The sequence below is a fragment of the Pestalotiopsis fici genome (genome assembly GCF_000516985.1).
Source record: "Pestalotiopsis fici W106-1 unplaced genomic scaffold PFICI_Scf_8, whole genome shotgun sequence".
Taxonomy (NCBI): domain Eukaryota; kingdom Fungi; phylum Ascomycota; class Sordariomycetes; order Amphisphaeriales; family Sporocadaceae; genus Pestalotiopsis; species Pestalotiopsis fici.
In genome coordinates, this window is record NW_006917098.1 from 121,280 (window position 1) to 136,540 (window position 15,261).

Consider the following 15,261-nt stretch of genomic DNA (forward strand, 5'->3'; position numbering starts at 1 on the left):
TGTCTTATTGAAAACTTGAATTGACCATATGCGAAACCAATTATACGACTGCCCTCCTCAGCACAGCCTCAAAAATTTAGTTGAGCTACTGCGAGCTTGGTCATGGCGCACTAATAGGCACGCTGGTCGGCCGACCTTCCGAGCCAAGACAACAGCGGCACCTCAGCCGGCGGGGCCAACGCCTTGGTCTTCAGCTGGACGGCCAATCACGACAGACAGTACGGCCTGGCGAGAGTTCCTCAAGGAAGAAAACAGGCAGCTTAGCTTGACCTGGGGGGAGCAAGTCAGCTTCCAAATTCGATCTGCCATCTCTAAACAAACATCCGAGACGAAAATGCGGGGATAAGCTGCGCAAGGTGCCTGAGGTGCAGAAACGGTCCAATCAGCATCAGTGGCTGTGAGCTAGATGCCCCTTGATGGCGTTTGGACTGACGACATAGACTTTTGATCCTTTCGTTCGAAATAATCGCGCTGTATGGCGCGAGACGAATCGAGCACGTAACATATTGCCCGTTGGGTCCTGCTCACTTAATCCTTCGTGATGCATTCCTTTTGCGGAAGGCAATGAAACGCTGAATGGCGGTTAATACGGTATGAAGCGCGAACACTAGGTACAGCAGCTGCCCCCAACCAACTCAGGTATAGGATTCAAGCAAGCATACAGGATGGATGCAACTTTGAAGGGGTTTCCAGCACCAATACTGACTGCATGTGTCAAAAATAAGACTAATTTCAAAGCAGGCAGGCAATGGTTAGCTACTAGGTAGGTAGTACGCCTGTGAGCCAAACGGATAGAACGGGTTGAGACATGCGGTTTAGTGCAGCCGTATTTGACTTTCATGCAGAGTCGACTATGGGGCGCGGGCTAGAAACCACACACCTAGCATCGTGATGGGGTTATACAAGTTAGGACCCCTGCTTTCCAAGCCAAGCTGGAACTTGTTGGTTCTGTAGATCGACATCATGACTTCGTTCTGTCTTACGACGCAAAGCAGTCTAATTGAGGGTGTAGGTGGCCACCGCCAGGTCTTTAAAGTAGGTCCTCTCTGGAAATAACGCCTTTATAAATGCTTGTGGTAGCTCCATGTCCCCATCTTATGTTCCTGAATCTACAAACAAACTCATACTATCCGGCCGCTTCGTTTAAAGTATTGCACTTTGAGCCCGCGTGGAACCAATCAGCATAATGCAGCTCAAGAGAATTCTGCCCTTGGCTATGGCCAGCGTAGTCGCAGCGCAGGATCAGAATACCAGTCTGACAGATGCACTTGGAGCTCAAAACTCAAGCTTGTCGGCGCTCAATGGTAAATGGCTCCCAACAAGGTGACTTGTGTATTGTTCACGCATACTGAATACACATGGCTAGGACTCCTCCAAAGCAGCGGACTCGCCCAGCAACTTGACCAATTGAGCAATGTGACAATTCTGGCCCCTAACAATGATGCCTTGAGCTCATTACTGAATAATTCAGACGCTGCATCGGCTCTGTCCGACTCCGGCGCCGTGGATGCCCTGCTGTCTTACCATATCCTAAATGGCACATACTACGCCGATAGCTTCACTAACACATCCATCTTCATTCCAACATACCTCACCAACAAGACGTATGCCAACGTCACTGGAGGTCAGCGGGTTGAAGCCAGAGTTTCCGACGGCAACGTCACAATCTTCTCGGGCTTGAAGCAAAATGCAACGGTGCTAACACCTGTAAGTCTGCAAATACCACAAGATATGTGAGCATCCAATTGTAACTAATATGTCGTTTAGAACCTGAACTTCACCGGTGGTGTCATTCACATTATGTAAGTGGTCAATATCTGTGGTGTCCTTACCTTTTTCATGTTTTCCTAGAAGCGCCTATCTTTGAGATTTCCCGGTCCCGTAATTTGGTCTTGGGAAATCCCTGCCTACGTGGTAGCGGTAGCTCAAGCACTTGGTGGAAATTTCTATACATGATGAAAAATTGAGAGAAGCTAACATATTTCTACCCACCAGCGACTCAGTCTTATCGGTCCCCCAGAACCTCACAGCCACGTTGTCTAATGCAAACCTCACCGCGGCTGCCGGTGCCATCACGACTGCAAACATTCAGGACACTGTCAGCTCCCTCATGAATGTAACAGTCTTCGCACCAAATAATGAGGCCTTCAACGAAATTGGTAGCATCCTAGCCAACCTATCTACGGATGACCTCCGTAGCACTCTTGGATATCATGTTGTCGAGAACACCGTCGCCTACAGCTCAGACATTCAGAACTCGACCCTGACAGCTTCGAACGGAGACGAGCTCAATATTTACAACATCAATGGAAGTGTCTTTGTCAATGCCGCACGGGTCACGATCCCCGACTTGCTTGTCAGCAATGGTGTTGTACACGTTATTGATCAGTATGTTTCCCACAATTGGGAAGATGAATTTAATTTTCCCGCTACTGACATTATCGCAGGGTTTTGAATCCAAGCAACTCTACTGCCACTCCGGATCCTTCTGCTACCAGTGCAGGACCCGCATACTCGGGCGCTTCTAGCGGTTCCTCTGGTGTTCCTTACACCAGTGGCGTCGCTACGCCTACAGGCACCAACCCGGCGCAGACGTCAGGAGGCAGTGCCTCTTCTACCACCAGCAACCCTGGTGTGCCAAGTACGTATATTCCTTTCACCTATCATGCCATTGCGACAAAGTCGCCGTGGAACCTTTACTCTGTGAAATATACAATAATCTGGACTGCTGCTGACCTGGACGGTTACAGTGAAAACCGGTGCCGTTGGTGCTGCTGCTCTCTTTGGTGGTGCGGCCATGCTCGTGAATTTTTGATATGGCCACAGTAGAGCAAGCTTTTTGAATTATGGTTTATCGACTACAGGCGTGATGTATCAGGATGGATCCATCTTTGGAGCCGGATTAATGACATGATGGGGGTGGGTTTGTCCTAATTGTAGTCTATCCTTAGGAATTTGCCTCTTGTAGGACTAATTTACTTGACTTCTTTTATTGATTTAATTAGATCTTTGCATCCTGTCAAAACTGGTCAGGCAACATCGGCCACCCTCCATTTCAGGTAGCAATAGATCTCCACTGCTGCACTTCAAGCTCCGAGATCTCTCTCAACTTGCCAATCTCCGGTGGGCTACCTGTCAGTGCTCCGCGCGCGACCTCTGCGGCTCTAGTAACAGCCGTCTTGTTGGTGAGTAGGTAGGTGGCGGTCGACGTGCGGACACGAATAACGCCGAGGCGGGGATCGTTTTTGGAGCCATCGTGCTTCCCGTCACCCAGATCACCTAGCCAGGCCTTTAGACTGGAGCTGTAGTACTTCTTGACAGTCTCACGATCTGTTTCGACATGTGCGTCCCCAGCGATGGATGCCCATTGGCCCGACGAGTCGATAAAGGAGATGTTAACGTGCGGATCCGCTGCCAGCTCGTCCGTCTTGTGCGATTCCGTGTTCGTCGTGAATACGAGGTCGATGTCACCGGCTTCCTATATTGTAGAGTGGTACATTGTAAGCTTCATTGGAAATTTGCCCGAATCAAACAGAAACGAGTTGGCAATATTATAAGTTGAATGTTGACGTACTTTGCCCGCCAATGCCATGGCACGAGAGACTAGCTTCCCCGTTTTGACGTCGCGTGTTGTCATCATGCCAAACTTGCGTGAAGTGATAAACTCGCTGAGATCCTCAATCTTCTGCTTGAGGGGCACATTACGGTCAATGTTTGCAGCAGTGGTAGGATCGGCTGTTTTTCCAGCGGTGTTGGTATTTGAGAACGTCGACATTTTGCGTTTCCTTTGAAAAAAAAAAAAAAAAAGTGGCTGATACCTGTCGCAATGGATTGTTGTCGATTGTTGTTATGAAGGAGTAGGCGTTGAGAGTAGAGCCAGGTTAATTGTTGATGAATCGAGGCAAGCTCAGGTCCGTACAAATAAAGACGTGCGTAGTGCGAAGCTACGTCATGATTTTATAGTTTTGGGGACTTGTTCTTGTCCCGCAAACCTCCTTTGAATGTCAGAATGACGTGGCTGTACCAGGACAATCTCCAAAGAGTAAAGCAACTCCCTAGGGGCTGAGTTGAAAATGAATAAGGGCAATATATGTCCTTATTCGCTATTACCAATATAAGTCTCAACATCCACGCTCTGACTATACTATTGCGCTGACTCGACTCTCCCTTGATGCCCCACTTGGTTCACGCTGGGATCTCGGTACCTGGCCTAAGTGGTGGGGACGTATTAGTAGGTACATGGTATATGCTCGTAAATCTCCACGACACATGTCACCACCCCTTGCCTACACAAGGGGAATCTATCTTATACTAAATTTCCATTCATTCGTTGTTTAGTTTCTTCTTTTTTCTTTTCTTTCAACTCGCTAAATGATTAAATGAAGTTCTGCTTGTATTTATTCTTCTCGTACAGCTAAAGGTACGCCTTTAGTTGATCATGCGCTCAGGCGATGCCCTGTTTCCTGCCTCGAACACAATTATACTTCAGCAATTAATAATCACGCGAGGTAATGACTGTTGGGTACCATGTCGCCATGGTGCATCTATACATTATCATCGAATCATTCAGCTTGGGGCTCTCATAAGTAGGTACGTACTCCATCACATGTGCTGTGTTAGTGGGAGCTCAGAGGCCCATGCCGTCTAAGGCCAGCCTTTCCCATAGCATACGGCAATATCATATGCTATGTGCCAGAATTTGGACTGAGGCTGGTGAAAAGTGCGAGTTGCGATGGGAGCTTTGCGTTATCAATAGTAATGGTAGACGACTGCAACACCTTATGCTTGAGGAGCATCCCGGCGGTGAGCATGCCATCCCGTTGTCGTGGGAGGTCTGGTGGATGGAATGGATCGTTTCAGAAATCCGTTGTGTAAAGGCCCAGGGGCTAACGGTCGAGAAACTAGAACGTTATTGCAGATCTTGGAATTAGAAGAGTCAGGGCCAGTCCTCATCACGATTTATCGCGGGCTGCAGGCTTGGGATTCATGACACTATCTAAATACATGCGCAACTTTTCTATCATGGGCGCTAGATCTATGCATCGTGGTGAATCCTTTTACCACGCTTTAGACCAACTAATTGGAGGATCTCTGTCCAGAATCCCACTGGAGGCTCGTTGAAGCTGGCTTCATACGCTTCAACAATCGGTCGCTCCCAAACCAAGTCAGCCTCACTTGGCCGTATGATCTTAGTTCGGTGGATGAGCTTCCAACTGAAGAAGAGAACAGGCGCGAGGATGACCATGGTATAGTAAATAAAGAAGTTCTCCACACTCCAAGGCACGAAACTGGAGTAACCGTAGCAGAAGACAACGACGGTCATGCCACATAGGCTAATCCAGGCGCAGTACGGCTGGCCCCATCCGTGATAGGGAAACGTGCGTCGATCCACACCCTGAGCCTTGCAGGCGTAGTAGAAGAAGAGGTACGTGGTACTCATGACAATGTAGTCGATGATCCCGCCAGCCGTAATCAGGTTCACGAGCCAAGTCAGGACTGTGCCAGAGCTGCTAGAGACCGAGAGAAAAGAGAGGAAAGGGAAAAGCATGACAATCGCGAAGCAATAAATCGGTACACCGTTCTTTGTACATTTGCGCAAAAACTTCGGCGCGCGACCTTCCAATGCTAGGCCGTACAAGTTGCGCGATGCACAATAGGTGTAGGTATTGCCAGCGGAAAAAATACTCGTCAGCATGAGGGCATTGGTCAAATGAGGGAGACCGTTGATGCCAAGGTTTTTCATGGCAATGACATCTAGACACCAGTCGTTAGCCGTTAATTTCCATCATATTATGATCAGAAGCTTGAGAAGCTGAAGAGTGCCGTTCATTCTTTCCCGATTTTCACCAAAAGAATCGCTTAGAAACACGGGCATTTAGTACTTACAAGGCGAGGCAGCGGCTGTGCCAGATCCTCCTGTGCTGCCGTCGTAGATACCAACGAGAGTCTCATCATCATAGGGAATAACGATGCCGACGCAGAGGGCACCCAGGATGAAGAAGATGCCGAATCGCCAGTAGACAGTCTTGAAAGCGGACTTGATGTAGATAGAAGGGCGCTTTGCCTCGGCAGCCACCATGGCGATGTACTCAGGCCCCACAACGGTAAAGGAGGCTGACCACAGAGCGGCCAGGAAGCCTTCGAAGCGACCGAGGTCACCGCCTGCGAGGTAGGTGTTGAAAGCGCCAGGATCAGACCAGTATCGAAACCCATAAGCGTCGTGCTGCGGATTGGCGCCACACATGGTGAACAGGGTGAAGAAGAAGAGGATAAAGATCAATATGACCTTGCCACCAGACAACCAAAATTCTGCTTCTCCATAGGCCTCTACAGCCAAGACATTCAAGAGACTTGAGATCTGTTAGTCGATATTCTCGGTTCAGCTTAAAGAGTGTAACCCACCCATAGAGGACAATACAAGCTGCGCACACAGCGGCAACAGGTATGTCGTCGCGCCAATACGTCAAGACAAGATTCAAAGCGGTGATTTCAAAGGGAATGAGGAGTGCTTCGTAAAAGAAGAAGTTCCAGCCAGCCATGAAGCCAAAGGCATCATCAACCCACTTTCCGGCCATTCTGATAAAGCCTCCACTGACAGGATGCAGCGTAGCCATCTCAGCCATACCATTGTTTACCAGGGCGAGTAGGCAACTGTAAAAAGTATAACCGAGGAGCAAACTGGCAGGACCGCCATTTTTCAGACCACTACCGATACTGACGAAAAGTGCTGTTCCAATGGAACCACCAATGGCAATGAGCTGGATTTGGCGGTTGCCGAGGTGGCGCTGCAGTTGGTCTGCATTGTCAGAAGTACCGTGCTGAATGTCGGATGTGGGAATGGCTTCCTTGGAATCGGAAGGGGGCCCTTGATGGGACGCATTCGGGGACAGGTCCTTCATCTTCTCCAAGGGCTTTCTTTTTTGGTGGAAATCCGGGGAAGATGGAGTTGACCAAAAGAGAAGAAAACCGGCAACTTCCCTCGTCTCACTACGTTTGAGCAAGAAGCGTACTTTGGCTGGAAAACCAAGACGGCGCGCGACCGAGGGCAGCGGTACCTTCTTAAGGTAGCGTACGGGCTTGTACGACTACCTCTTATCCACAATAGCGGGACGGCCTCCGCCGCCGATGAGGAGCCTTTGGGAGGCCCTTGACCCCATTTTGCTCGGCGGGCTAAGGCAAGGCCAGGGCAGTGAAGTGAGTGAATGGGACACGCCCTGACGCCTCCAGGCGAAATGGAGTCCCGTCTGGCACCGCGCGTGCAACATGCTCTCGGTGCATTCTCATCCTTGAAGCTGCAGATCTAGCACCCAACTAAGACTAGACTGAATCCTGGCTTTCTAGGGAGTGAACCTTGGCAAGCTGGAAATGTCATACGGCATCAGAAACCGGTCACGTGTAGGCTCTGGTATCTATCTCTTCTTCTTGGTCTTCCTCTTCATGCTTATCATCTTGATGCTACTTGGCATATGAAGGACTCCAGTACCCACGGAGATGGCCGGGGTTGGTTCGGGCAAGGCCATCCAGGCGCGCGGGGGAATTTGGGGGAATTTCCTGGAGATCTCAAAACTATGACTTAGCCTGAGGCAAAGTCTTTGTCTCGCAGAAGCTTGTAGGCGTAGCCGACGGGTATTACAAGTTGTGGATGGTTGGCGCAAGACAACTAGGGTCAATGCAAGAACTCTCATTGGCTCTCGCATTACCAAACGCTATTCACTTTGGGCATAGTCACACGACACCAAACAGCAGCAAGGCCAAGGATCTCAAGGATCATGTCATTCTCGGTCTCCTATGGAGTACAAAGACATTAATCGCGCAAAACGTGCTGCAGTCATTCCTACTACTACTTATAAAGTTGGTATTATCTATTTGGATTTTTGCCGCCCCGAGACGCTTGTTCGGCTGTATATAACCAACAGGCGTAACGTTCCAGTTTTCTTGTGGCGGCTGGGCCACAGGATAATTCAGTGCACGAGTAGTATGTAGTTCATGGCCAGAACAAGGCTGTCTGCCACCACCCAAACCTCCTCGTCACGGCCGTGCTAAAAGGCGGCACGTTGCGTATAATACCGAATACACAAGGGGACGCGGTAAGAATGCCGGGTCAGGGATTGAATGCTTGGCGCTGCAATATTGGTGAAGCCCAAATTCAGGCATGACGTACTTAGCGAGTCTGACTAGACGAGACTCGGACAGAGTCCGAGTAGTGGGATTTGTTGTACGTACAATTATCTGGTTGATGCTCATGGAAGGAAGGGATGGAATTGCAGAACCATGCCCTTTAACTGATTGGATCAAATAGATTGACCGAGGTCCTATCTTTTTGCACAACTAATGCAGATAGTTACATTGGAGGATGCCGTTTTTATATGTAGTACTGCGCATGCTAATAGTCTAATACCCACGACAACGTTGGCCAATTCTTTTCATGTTGTTATATCACTTGACAAGTCCCATTCTACGTCCACAAGATAATCCTTTGAGGCTGAGTATGCCTTATCAAGTCATCTACCCACCATAACCTAGAACTCAACACTTTACCCACACATGCTTTCTCTCTATCCTATCGGCTGCCTCAAGCCTTACCTCTTATCATCCTCCGCATATGGTTATCTACGAAGTTGGGCCCGCCACTCTTCTTTGCCCTGCATCTCGACAGGGGCATTCAAGCTAGTAGTAGGACCATCGCGATCAATCAGACGGCAACACTGATGCGCTTGTTCATCAGCAAAAGCTAAATACACCAGCCAAGCCTCAGCTGTGCCCTTGGCCTCATTTCCCCAATATCTATTCCGGAACGCCATAGCCGAAACCTCCATCTCCGGCTACCAGGCTGGGTGCATGATCAGTGCATGATCATGGTCTGTACAGAGTACTCAACCGTACGGACAATGCACATCTGTACCGATAAGGCCTAGGTCCCAGTCTGGCGGGCTTCAGCGCAGCTTTCGCCCGCGGCTCAGCGTGCCGTGCCGTACTAGTATAATATGCAGAAAGATCATATTTCTTATCGCATCTACGCTTGCCCGCATTTCCGAAGCAGTCTTGCTGCAACAGCTGCTTTGCACCTACATGGTAGATGAGTGATTACTTTCATCTTGGAAGTACATAGCATGCATCACTCGCGAGTACTCTATACATGTGGCTGCCTTTGGGCTTGGTCTTCAATAACAATTGATTGCTTATAGTCATCAGTTATAGGACTCCATATAATCTCTGCTCACTCAACGACAATTTGTAGACTCCTAGCCACTGAAATTTTCGTGCTGACCCTTAGTACCTACCCCGATAGATCTTACAGAAGCCAGGGGGTGTCCGCACGCGCGAATTGACATGAAAGCTCTTGGTCTGTTTAAATGCCAAATTCACCAAAGCAATCTCTTTGAAAGAGGGAATGTTGTCTCCCAGTTGAGCTGTATTCGTGGATCTCGTCCAACATTTCTTGATCCGGCGCCGTCGTGCGCAGCCGTATGAATTGGAGATTAGTCACTCAAAATGAGATGATCATAATTAGACCCCTATGAGAATGGCAGCAGTGGCCAAAATGATACAAACGACGTCCAATACCTCAGTCATGTCTGTGCAAAAACCCCCCTTTTCACAACGCCAGATACAGCTCGAGTCCAAGTATCATGATGACGTGATCTGGCTCATACAGAAACATACCTGTAAAATCTATTTCGATGAAGAATTCATCAAGTGTAGGTGCACTGGAAAAGGCTTGTTGCTGTCATGACTTTCGTGCACTTAAGAAGCTCTAAGTAGTACCTAGCATAGCGTGCTCAGTACTGCGGGCGCGAATCAGTCAAGTATATTCCGTATGTGTAGCTGGAGCGGTGAGGCACGATATCAAGATCCTGTTAAGCTAAATACCAAGGATTAAGGATTGGATTACAGTCAACAAGCTTCTCATCGGTACCTTCTGGGAGCAAGACTTGCAGCTGCCAAGACAATCTCATGCTGTTGATCGCGGCCTCTTTTTAAGAAAGAGGCCGCCTGCTGAGATAGTGTCATATTCATGGAAGTAAAGGTTGAGGCCGCGTCCCATGACCTCAAATGAGAGCACGGAAAGAATGATTTGTTCTCAATCCACTGCTTGTTCCATAACGATACAGTCCTTCAAGGTGATGCTTTGATAACGGCTAGGCCTTGTAAGCAGATGGAACTACCAATTACATTGGCCATAGTACCTTGTCTGCTAAAAAGGTCTTGCTTTCCTACGCTCACTCATGCGCGTGGAATTCGTGCTGCAGCTCACTTACTTGCATTCGAAAAAGGAACACCTGGGAATGATCTATCATGTGCTTAGTTATTAAACAAATGCTTCTGACCTAGACCCCCAAACGCCCCTCTGCTGAAAGCCCATGTCTTTTATCGTTTCAATAAGTCGTTTATGTTGATCTGCCGGCCGCCCCCTTGTTGAAGGCTTTGCTGCATCATCTGTGCCTGCAAGACGAGAGCCTCCTTAGTGGCGTGCCACAAACGCAGGATGGCGCTGGTATGTGTCTCGCGTCTGTTATCTGACGAGTCATGTATGTAGAGGCCCCAGACCTTGGGTTCGCCGTTACTGCCCATGGTCTCTATGTAGAGCATATCGCCTGATTGCTCAAAGTTGGTGACAGTCGCCAGATCCAATCTTAGATTATCCGTGCTCTTGCGATTCAGTATGAAGACGCTGTTCTGGACCTCGCTACTGTTGAGCTGGCAAGTAAACAGAGGCCCCTCGATGTTGGCCTTTTCAAAACCGGCGACATCGCTGGTGGAATCGTATGCGTATACAACTGCGTTGGATGCAATGCTGTAAATTTGTGTGAGAGAAGGTATGTAGCGCCTCAGCACAGTTATATTGATCTCGTCGTTGGATCGTTGGGCAAGGGCGGGATTGGGCAAGGCTGCGTGAGCAGCCATGTAGCTCGCAGTGTCGGACTCATAGTCGGACGTGATCTGGTTTGCTGAAACCGCAGCTTGCGCAGCAAGATGTTGGGACCGTGTTCTTTGATGGGCCTGCGAAGGAGGGTGTGCATGGTTGGCTGAGTTGTTCTGTTGGTGATGGCGCTTCCTGCGCGGGGTGGAGGACATTATGAAGGTCCCTTTTCGTAGACGGCTGATTCGGTAGGGGGGCGGCAAAAGGGTATCTATTCTGTGTTGATGAAGATAAAGTTGTTGGCGAGGAAATAAAGATGTATGAGTCGTATGGTTGTGCGCGGCCAGAGAGGTTTTGCGACAATATTCTTCTGTGTGAGGTGAAAGTTGGGTGGAAATCGGGTACCTGGCAGTTGCTGGTAATGTACCCATCCCCAAGGTAGCTTCGCGATGAAGTTGAAGCTTGGGGTCAATCCATGGCTTTTGGTTGATGCGCCTTCCAATGAGCTGCCGCCGATAGGCCCAGCTTATCGATGGTCTGAGTGCTGGCTTTGGGCATGGGTTTGGTGCAGTTCAACTAATAAGGGCTGCCTGTCAACTGTGCACGACAGTGAATACAGGCCCTATCTCAGCAATATGCGACTTGCCGCTCTTGTGCTTAGTTTTCGTGGAGGCGCATCCAAGAAAGAGATCATTTGAACAAAACCGAGAGTTGATATCTAATGTAAAACCTTTATATATAATGTAAAGCCTAGATTTCTTCATGTTCCTTTTCTGCGACACGACTTGATTTTTGCTGTTACCTCTCAACTGTTGCAAAGGACCCGCCAGCTACCCCTCCTACGTCACCGCAGCCGCTCAATTGTTGCGACGGGGTTCTGTTCGGCACCTTGTGACCAGCCGTAAGAGTCAAGTTCTGCTCTGGAATTTTGATGCCCACGCGACTTGCTTGACACTGGCTATGGTGCTGCTTTTACGGCCAACAATGATAGATTCAGCATAGTTTACGTTCGTTCTTCTTCAGTCATATCACCCTCTCCTTCGCGCCTTCGTATCATCACACATGACGCGAATGTTTTGAGGATCGTCGCACAGCCATAAAAACTCGTCATGGCCGCCGATGGCAGCGCTGCTCAGCCGTCAGTGCCGGAGCCAGAAGATTTCGATCAAGACTTGAATCATGCTACACAACATTCGCTGTCCAGCGCCGTTCATGCGCGCAAATCGGAGTTCGTAAGGCCGCACCGGATACGCATCAAGATTGGATCGTGGAATGTGGCCGCTTCGCCAGGAACGGATAAGGACCTTGCGAGCTGGTTCGTGGAGGGTAGAGGCTTAGAGCCGCATTTCGATACCCATCTTGCCGACCAAAGCCTGAAGGCAAGCGGAACACTCGAAGACGATACCGGCGATGGTAGCAATGGTGACGATGAGGATGGCGACACACAGAGTCAGGATAAGACTTACGTCAACGTGTCGAGCAAGAAACGAAGCGAAAAAACTTCCGAAGCCGAATCGCACACCGATGACGATCCAGACAATGTTAAGATTCGTCTTGTGGGAGGCTCCGATATTGGCCTGTATGTCTTGGGACTTCAGGAGATCATATCGCTCAATATCATCGCCGGTTATGCAGACACAACAGCAACAGAAAAGTGGCAGGCGGCCCTCGAAGCCGCAATGCCGCCATACTACAAGCTGATCGCGTCGCAGCAGCTGTCGGGTCTTTTGCTTCTGATATATGCATCACCAGATGTTGCAGCAACCATTTCGAATGTGTCGACTGTCGCAGTCGGTACTGGATTGCTTGGGTATATGGGCAATAAGGGCGGGGTGTCGACACGTATTGTGATGGGCGAAACGACGAGAATTGTCTTCACCAACAGTCACCTGGCCTCCGGCCACGACCAAACAAATCTCGAGCGCCGTTGGTGGGACTATAATCGGATATTAGCACAGACTCAGTTCAGCCCTATCAGTCATAGTGCCATCCCTCAAGAAGAAGGCGAGAAGATCGGAGACGAGGATTTTGCATTTTGGTTCGGTGATCTGAACTTCCGTCTAGACGGGCTGCCTGGGGATGACATACGCCGTCTTCTTATGCTCCATACTAGAGGTGAATATGGTGCGAAGAAGGAAATTGGCAAATCTATGTCTGATGAGGATGGTGTCATCATTATGCACAACAAGGATGACGCAAGCTCAGATGGCACCAATACGCCAGGCATGGTCTCTCGAGAAGCGAGTTTCGACCAGGGCGATGATGACAAGGAGGAGCTCCCTGATCCAGATGACTTTGTCCCAGATCCTCACGATGATCCGGCTTCTCTTCAGGCCACGCTTGACTCTTTGCTACCTCATGATCAGCTTGCGCAGACTATTAAAAAGCGAAAGGCATTTCACGAGGGTTGGTCCGAGGGTCCCATCACGTTTCTCCCTAGTTATAAGTACGACATTGGGACCGTCGGATTGTTTGACTCTTCAGAGAAACGCCGTGCTCCAAGTTGGTGCGATCGCATCCTGTTCCGGACAAAGACGGATCTGGATAATTACAGGACGAAAGTCGTGGAAGAGGCGGAGGCCAAAAAGCGAGATGAAGATATGAAGAAACGAGGCATCGACACGGCAGCGGACGACGAGAGCGTTCTATTCGACTATGATCCGGACAAAGACGTTTCCTCTTCCTCGGTCAATGATAACGCTTATGATTATGATGAGTACGACGATGGAAATGAAGAAGCTGAGGGTGAAGGTCAAACTGTGTTCACAAGAGAGGGCTTTGAGGATCATATCCGTCTGGATCTCTACACAACACACCAGCGTATAACTAGTAGCGACCACAAGCCAGTAGTGGCGCTGTTCACACTTGACTACGATGCCGTCGTCCCGGAACTCAAAGCCAAAGTCCATGCCGAAGTGGCTCGAGAGTTGGATCGAGCAGAAAATGAGGGAAGGCCCGGCATCACAATTGTAGTCGACACCAAGGAGGGAGGCCATCATGAAGATGAAGGCGATGATGGAAGTGGCGGTGTCGATTTTGGTAACGTGGCATTCTTGCAGCCTTCAACGAGATCGCTTACGATTGCGAACACTGGCGGTGTACCTGCAACAGTCAGTTTTGTTGAGAAGCCAGGCATCGAAGACGATTCGGACGACACGACCAGGAATTCTGATACCGAGTGGCTGAGCGTTTCGTTGCATCACTCCCCCGACACCATGCTTCAAGATAGCGAGACTCAGTCCAAGAAGGAGACGCACGAAATTGTGCTCGAACCGGGGGAAACAGCCTCGGCAACTCTCGCTATCTCGGTGGCTTCGATTTCTCTCCTACGGTCTTTGAACTCTGGCACTGCATCCTTGGAGGATGTACTGGTGCTTCGGGTTGCTGATGGTCGGGATCATTTCATTCCAATACGCGCCGAATGGACACCAACTTGTTTCGGACGAAGTATCGAAGAGCTGATTCGTGTCCCGCCACGGGAGGGGGGACTTCGAGGCTTCATTGAGAACCTTCAGAGGGAGGAAAAGGACGTTGGAAAAGATTGGAAAGGCGGCAGTATTCCGTACAGCCTAGACGTTCACTCTTCGTCGCCTCCCGAGCTTTACAAACTGACAGCAGCGGTTGAGGCTCTGTCAGAACGAGTAATTGCGGACGAGACCATGGTTCAAGAGGACGCTGTGAGAGTCCCACGAGACAAGGCAGGGTGGCCATTTGCCGAAAAGCATCCTTCAACGGACCAAGAGAGTGACCGCAGCACTCATCTTGCGTCCATCATTCGCGCGCTGGACACTGATAATCCCACCAATCTCCTAGATGCTGTTCCCAAGACGGAGATCTCAACCCTTGTAAAACTCGAAATTTTTGCCGACGCTTTGCTCATCTTTCTGCGATCTCTCACTGACGGTATCATACCTGCTCATTTATTTGCGAAAATCGAAATGTCTCTCCCATCACTTGGTTCCAGCTCTACAAGTACGAGATCAGCTCAGGAAATTGAGGATGACAAGAGTGCTATTCTTGACATTTTGTCTGCAGCACCGTACAACAACATCTCATTTGTCTTCGTTACGAGCATGTTGGCAAAATTGGCCGCAGACGTGACGCCTCTCAACACAAAAGAACTTGAGATACTAAATTCGGATGTCAAGAGTAGGGGCAAAGCCCGAAGTCTGAGCTTCAGAAAGAGCATATTGGGCGCGGCTGGATCTGGCGTGGATCAAGCCGCACTTCAGAGGCGAACTGGTTGGGAACGAAGGGTTGCAGAGATTTTTGGACCTGCTGTGTGCCGGAGCGGCAACGCTGGTGGCGACAAGAACAAGGAGAAGGACAGGAGGGCGAGCGAGGTACGGATGGCCGGTGTGATAGAGATATTTCTCAGGAGAAGAGATGTGAATCGATAG

The 15,261-nt window shown here is 49.5% G+C and overlaps 5 protein-coding genes across 5 annotated transcripts; 2 read left to right on the forward strand and 3 right to left on the reverse strand.

Moving 5' to 3' along the window:
* Positions 1–1,186: 1,186 nt before the first annotated feature.
* PFICI_10737 (uncharacterized protein) lies at positions 1,187–2,815 on the forward strand (the record flags this gene model as incomplete). Its single annotated transcript, XM_007839318.1, has 6 exons — positions 1,187–1,304; positions 1,367–1,707; positions 1,768–1,802; positions 1,996–2,388; positions 2,448–2,641; positions 2,751–2,815. The coding sequence occupies 6 exons, from the start codon at positions 1,187–1,189 to the stop codon at positions 2,813–2,815; spliced, it is 1,146 nt and encodes a 381-aa protein (XP_007837509.1).
* Positions 2,816–3,055: 240 nt separating this feature from the next.
* On the reverse strand, positions 3,056–3,775 carry PFICI_10738 (Protein bli-3; the record flags this gene model as incomplete). Its single annotated transcript, XM_007839319.1, has 2 exons — positions 3,056–3,478; positions 3,575–3,775. 2 exons carry the CDS (start codon positions 3,773–3,775, stop codon positions 3,056–3,058), a joined length of 624 nt encoding a protein of 207 aa, XP_007837510.1.
* Positions 3,776–5,035: 1,260 nt separating this feature from the next.
* Positions 5,036–6,899, reverse strand: PFICI_10739 (uncharacterized protein; the record flags this gene model as incomplete). Its single annotated transcript, XM_007839320.1, has 3 exons — positions 5,036–5,754; positions 5,887–6,350; positions 6,403–6,899. 3 exons carry the CDS (start codon positions 6,897–6,899, stop codon positions 5,036–5,038), a joined length of 1,680 nt encoding a protein of 559 aa, XP_007837511.1.
* Positions 6,900–10,368: 3,469 nt separating this feature from the next.
* On the reverse strand, positions 10,369–11,076 carry PFICI_10740 (uncharacterized protein; the record flags this gene model as incomplete). The annotated part of the gene is made up of 1 exon (XM_007839321.1): positions 10,369–11,076. One exon carries the CDS (start codon positions 11,074–11,076, stop codon positions 10,369–10,371), a length of 708 nt encoding a protein of 235 aa, XP_007837512.1.
* An 894-nt stretch (positions 11,077–11,970) lies between these two features.
* Positions 11,971–15,261, forward strand: PFICI_10741 (uncharacterized protein; the record flags this gene model as incomplete). Its single annotated transcript, XM_007839322.1, has 1 exon — positions 11,971–15,261. One exon carries the CDS (start codon positions 11,971–11,973, stop codon positions 15,259–15,261), a length of 3,291 nt encoding a protein of 1,096 aa, XP_007837513.1.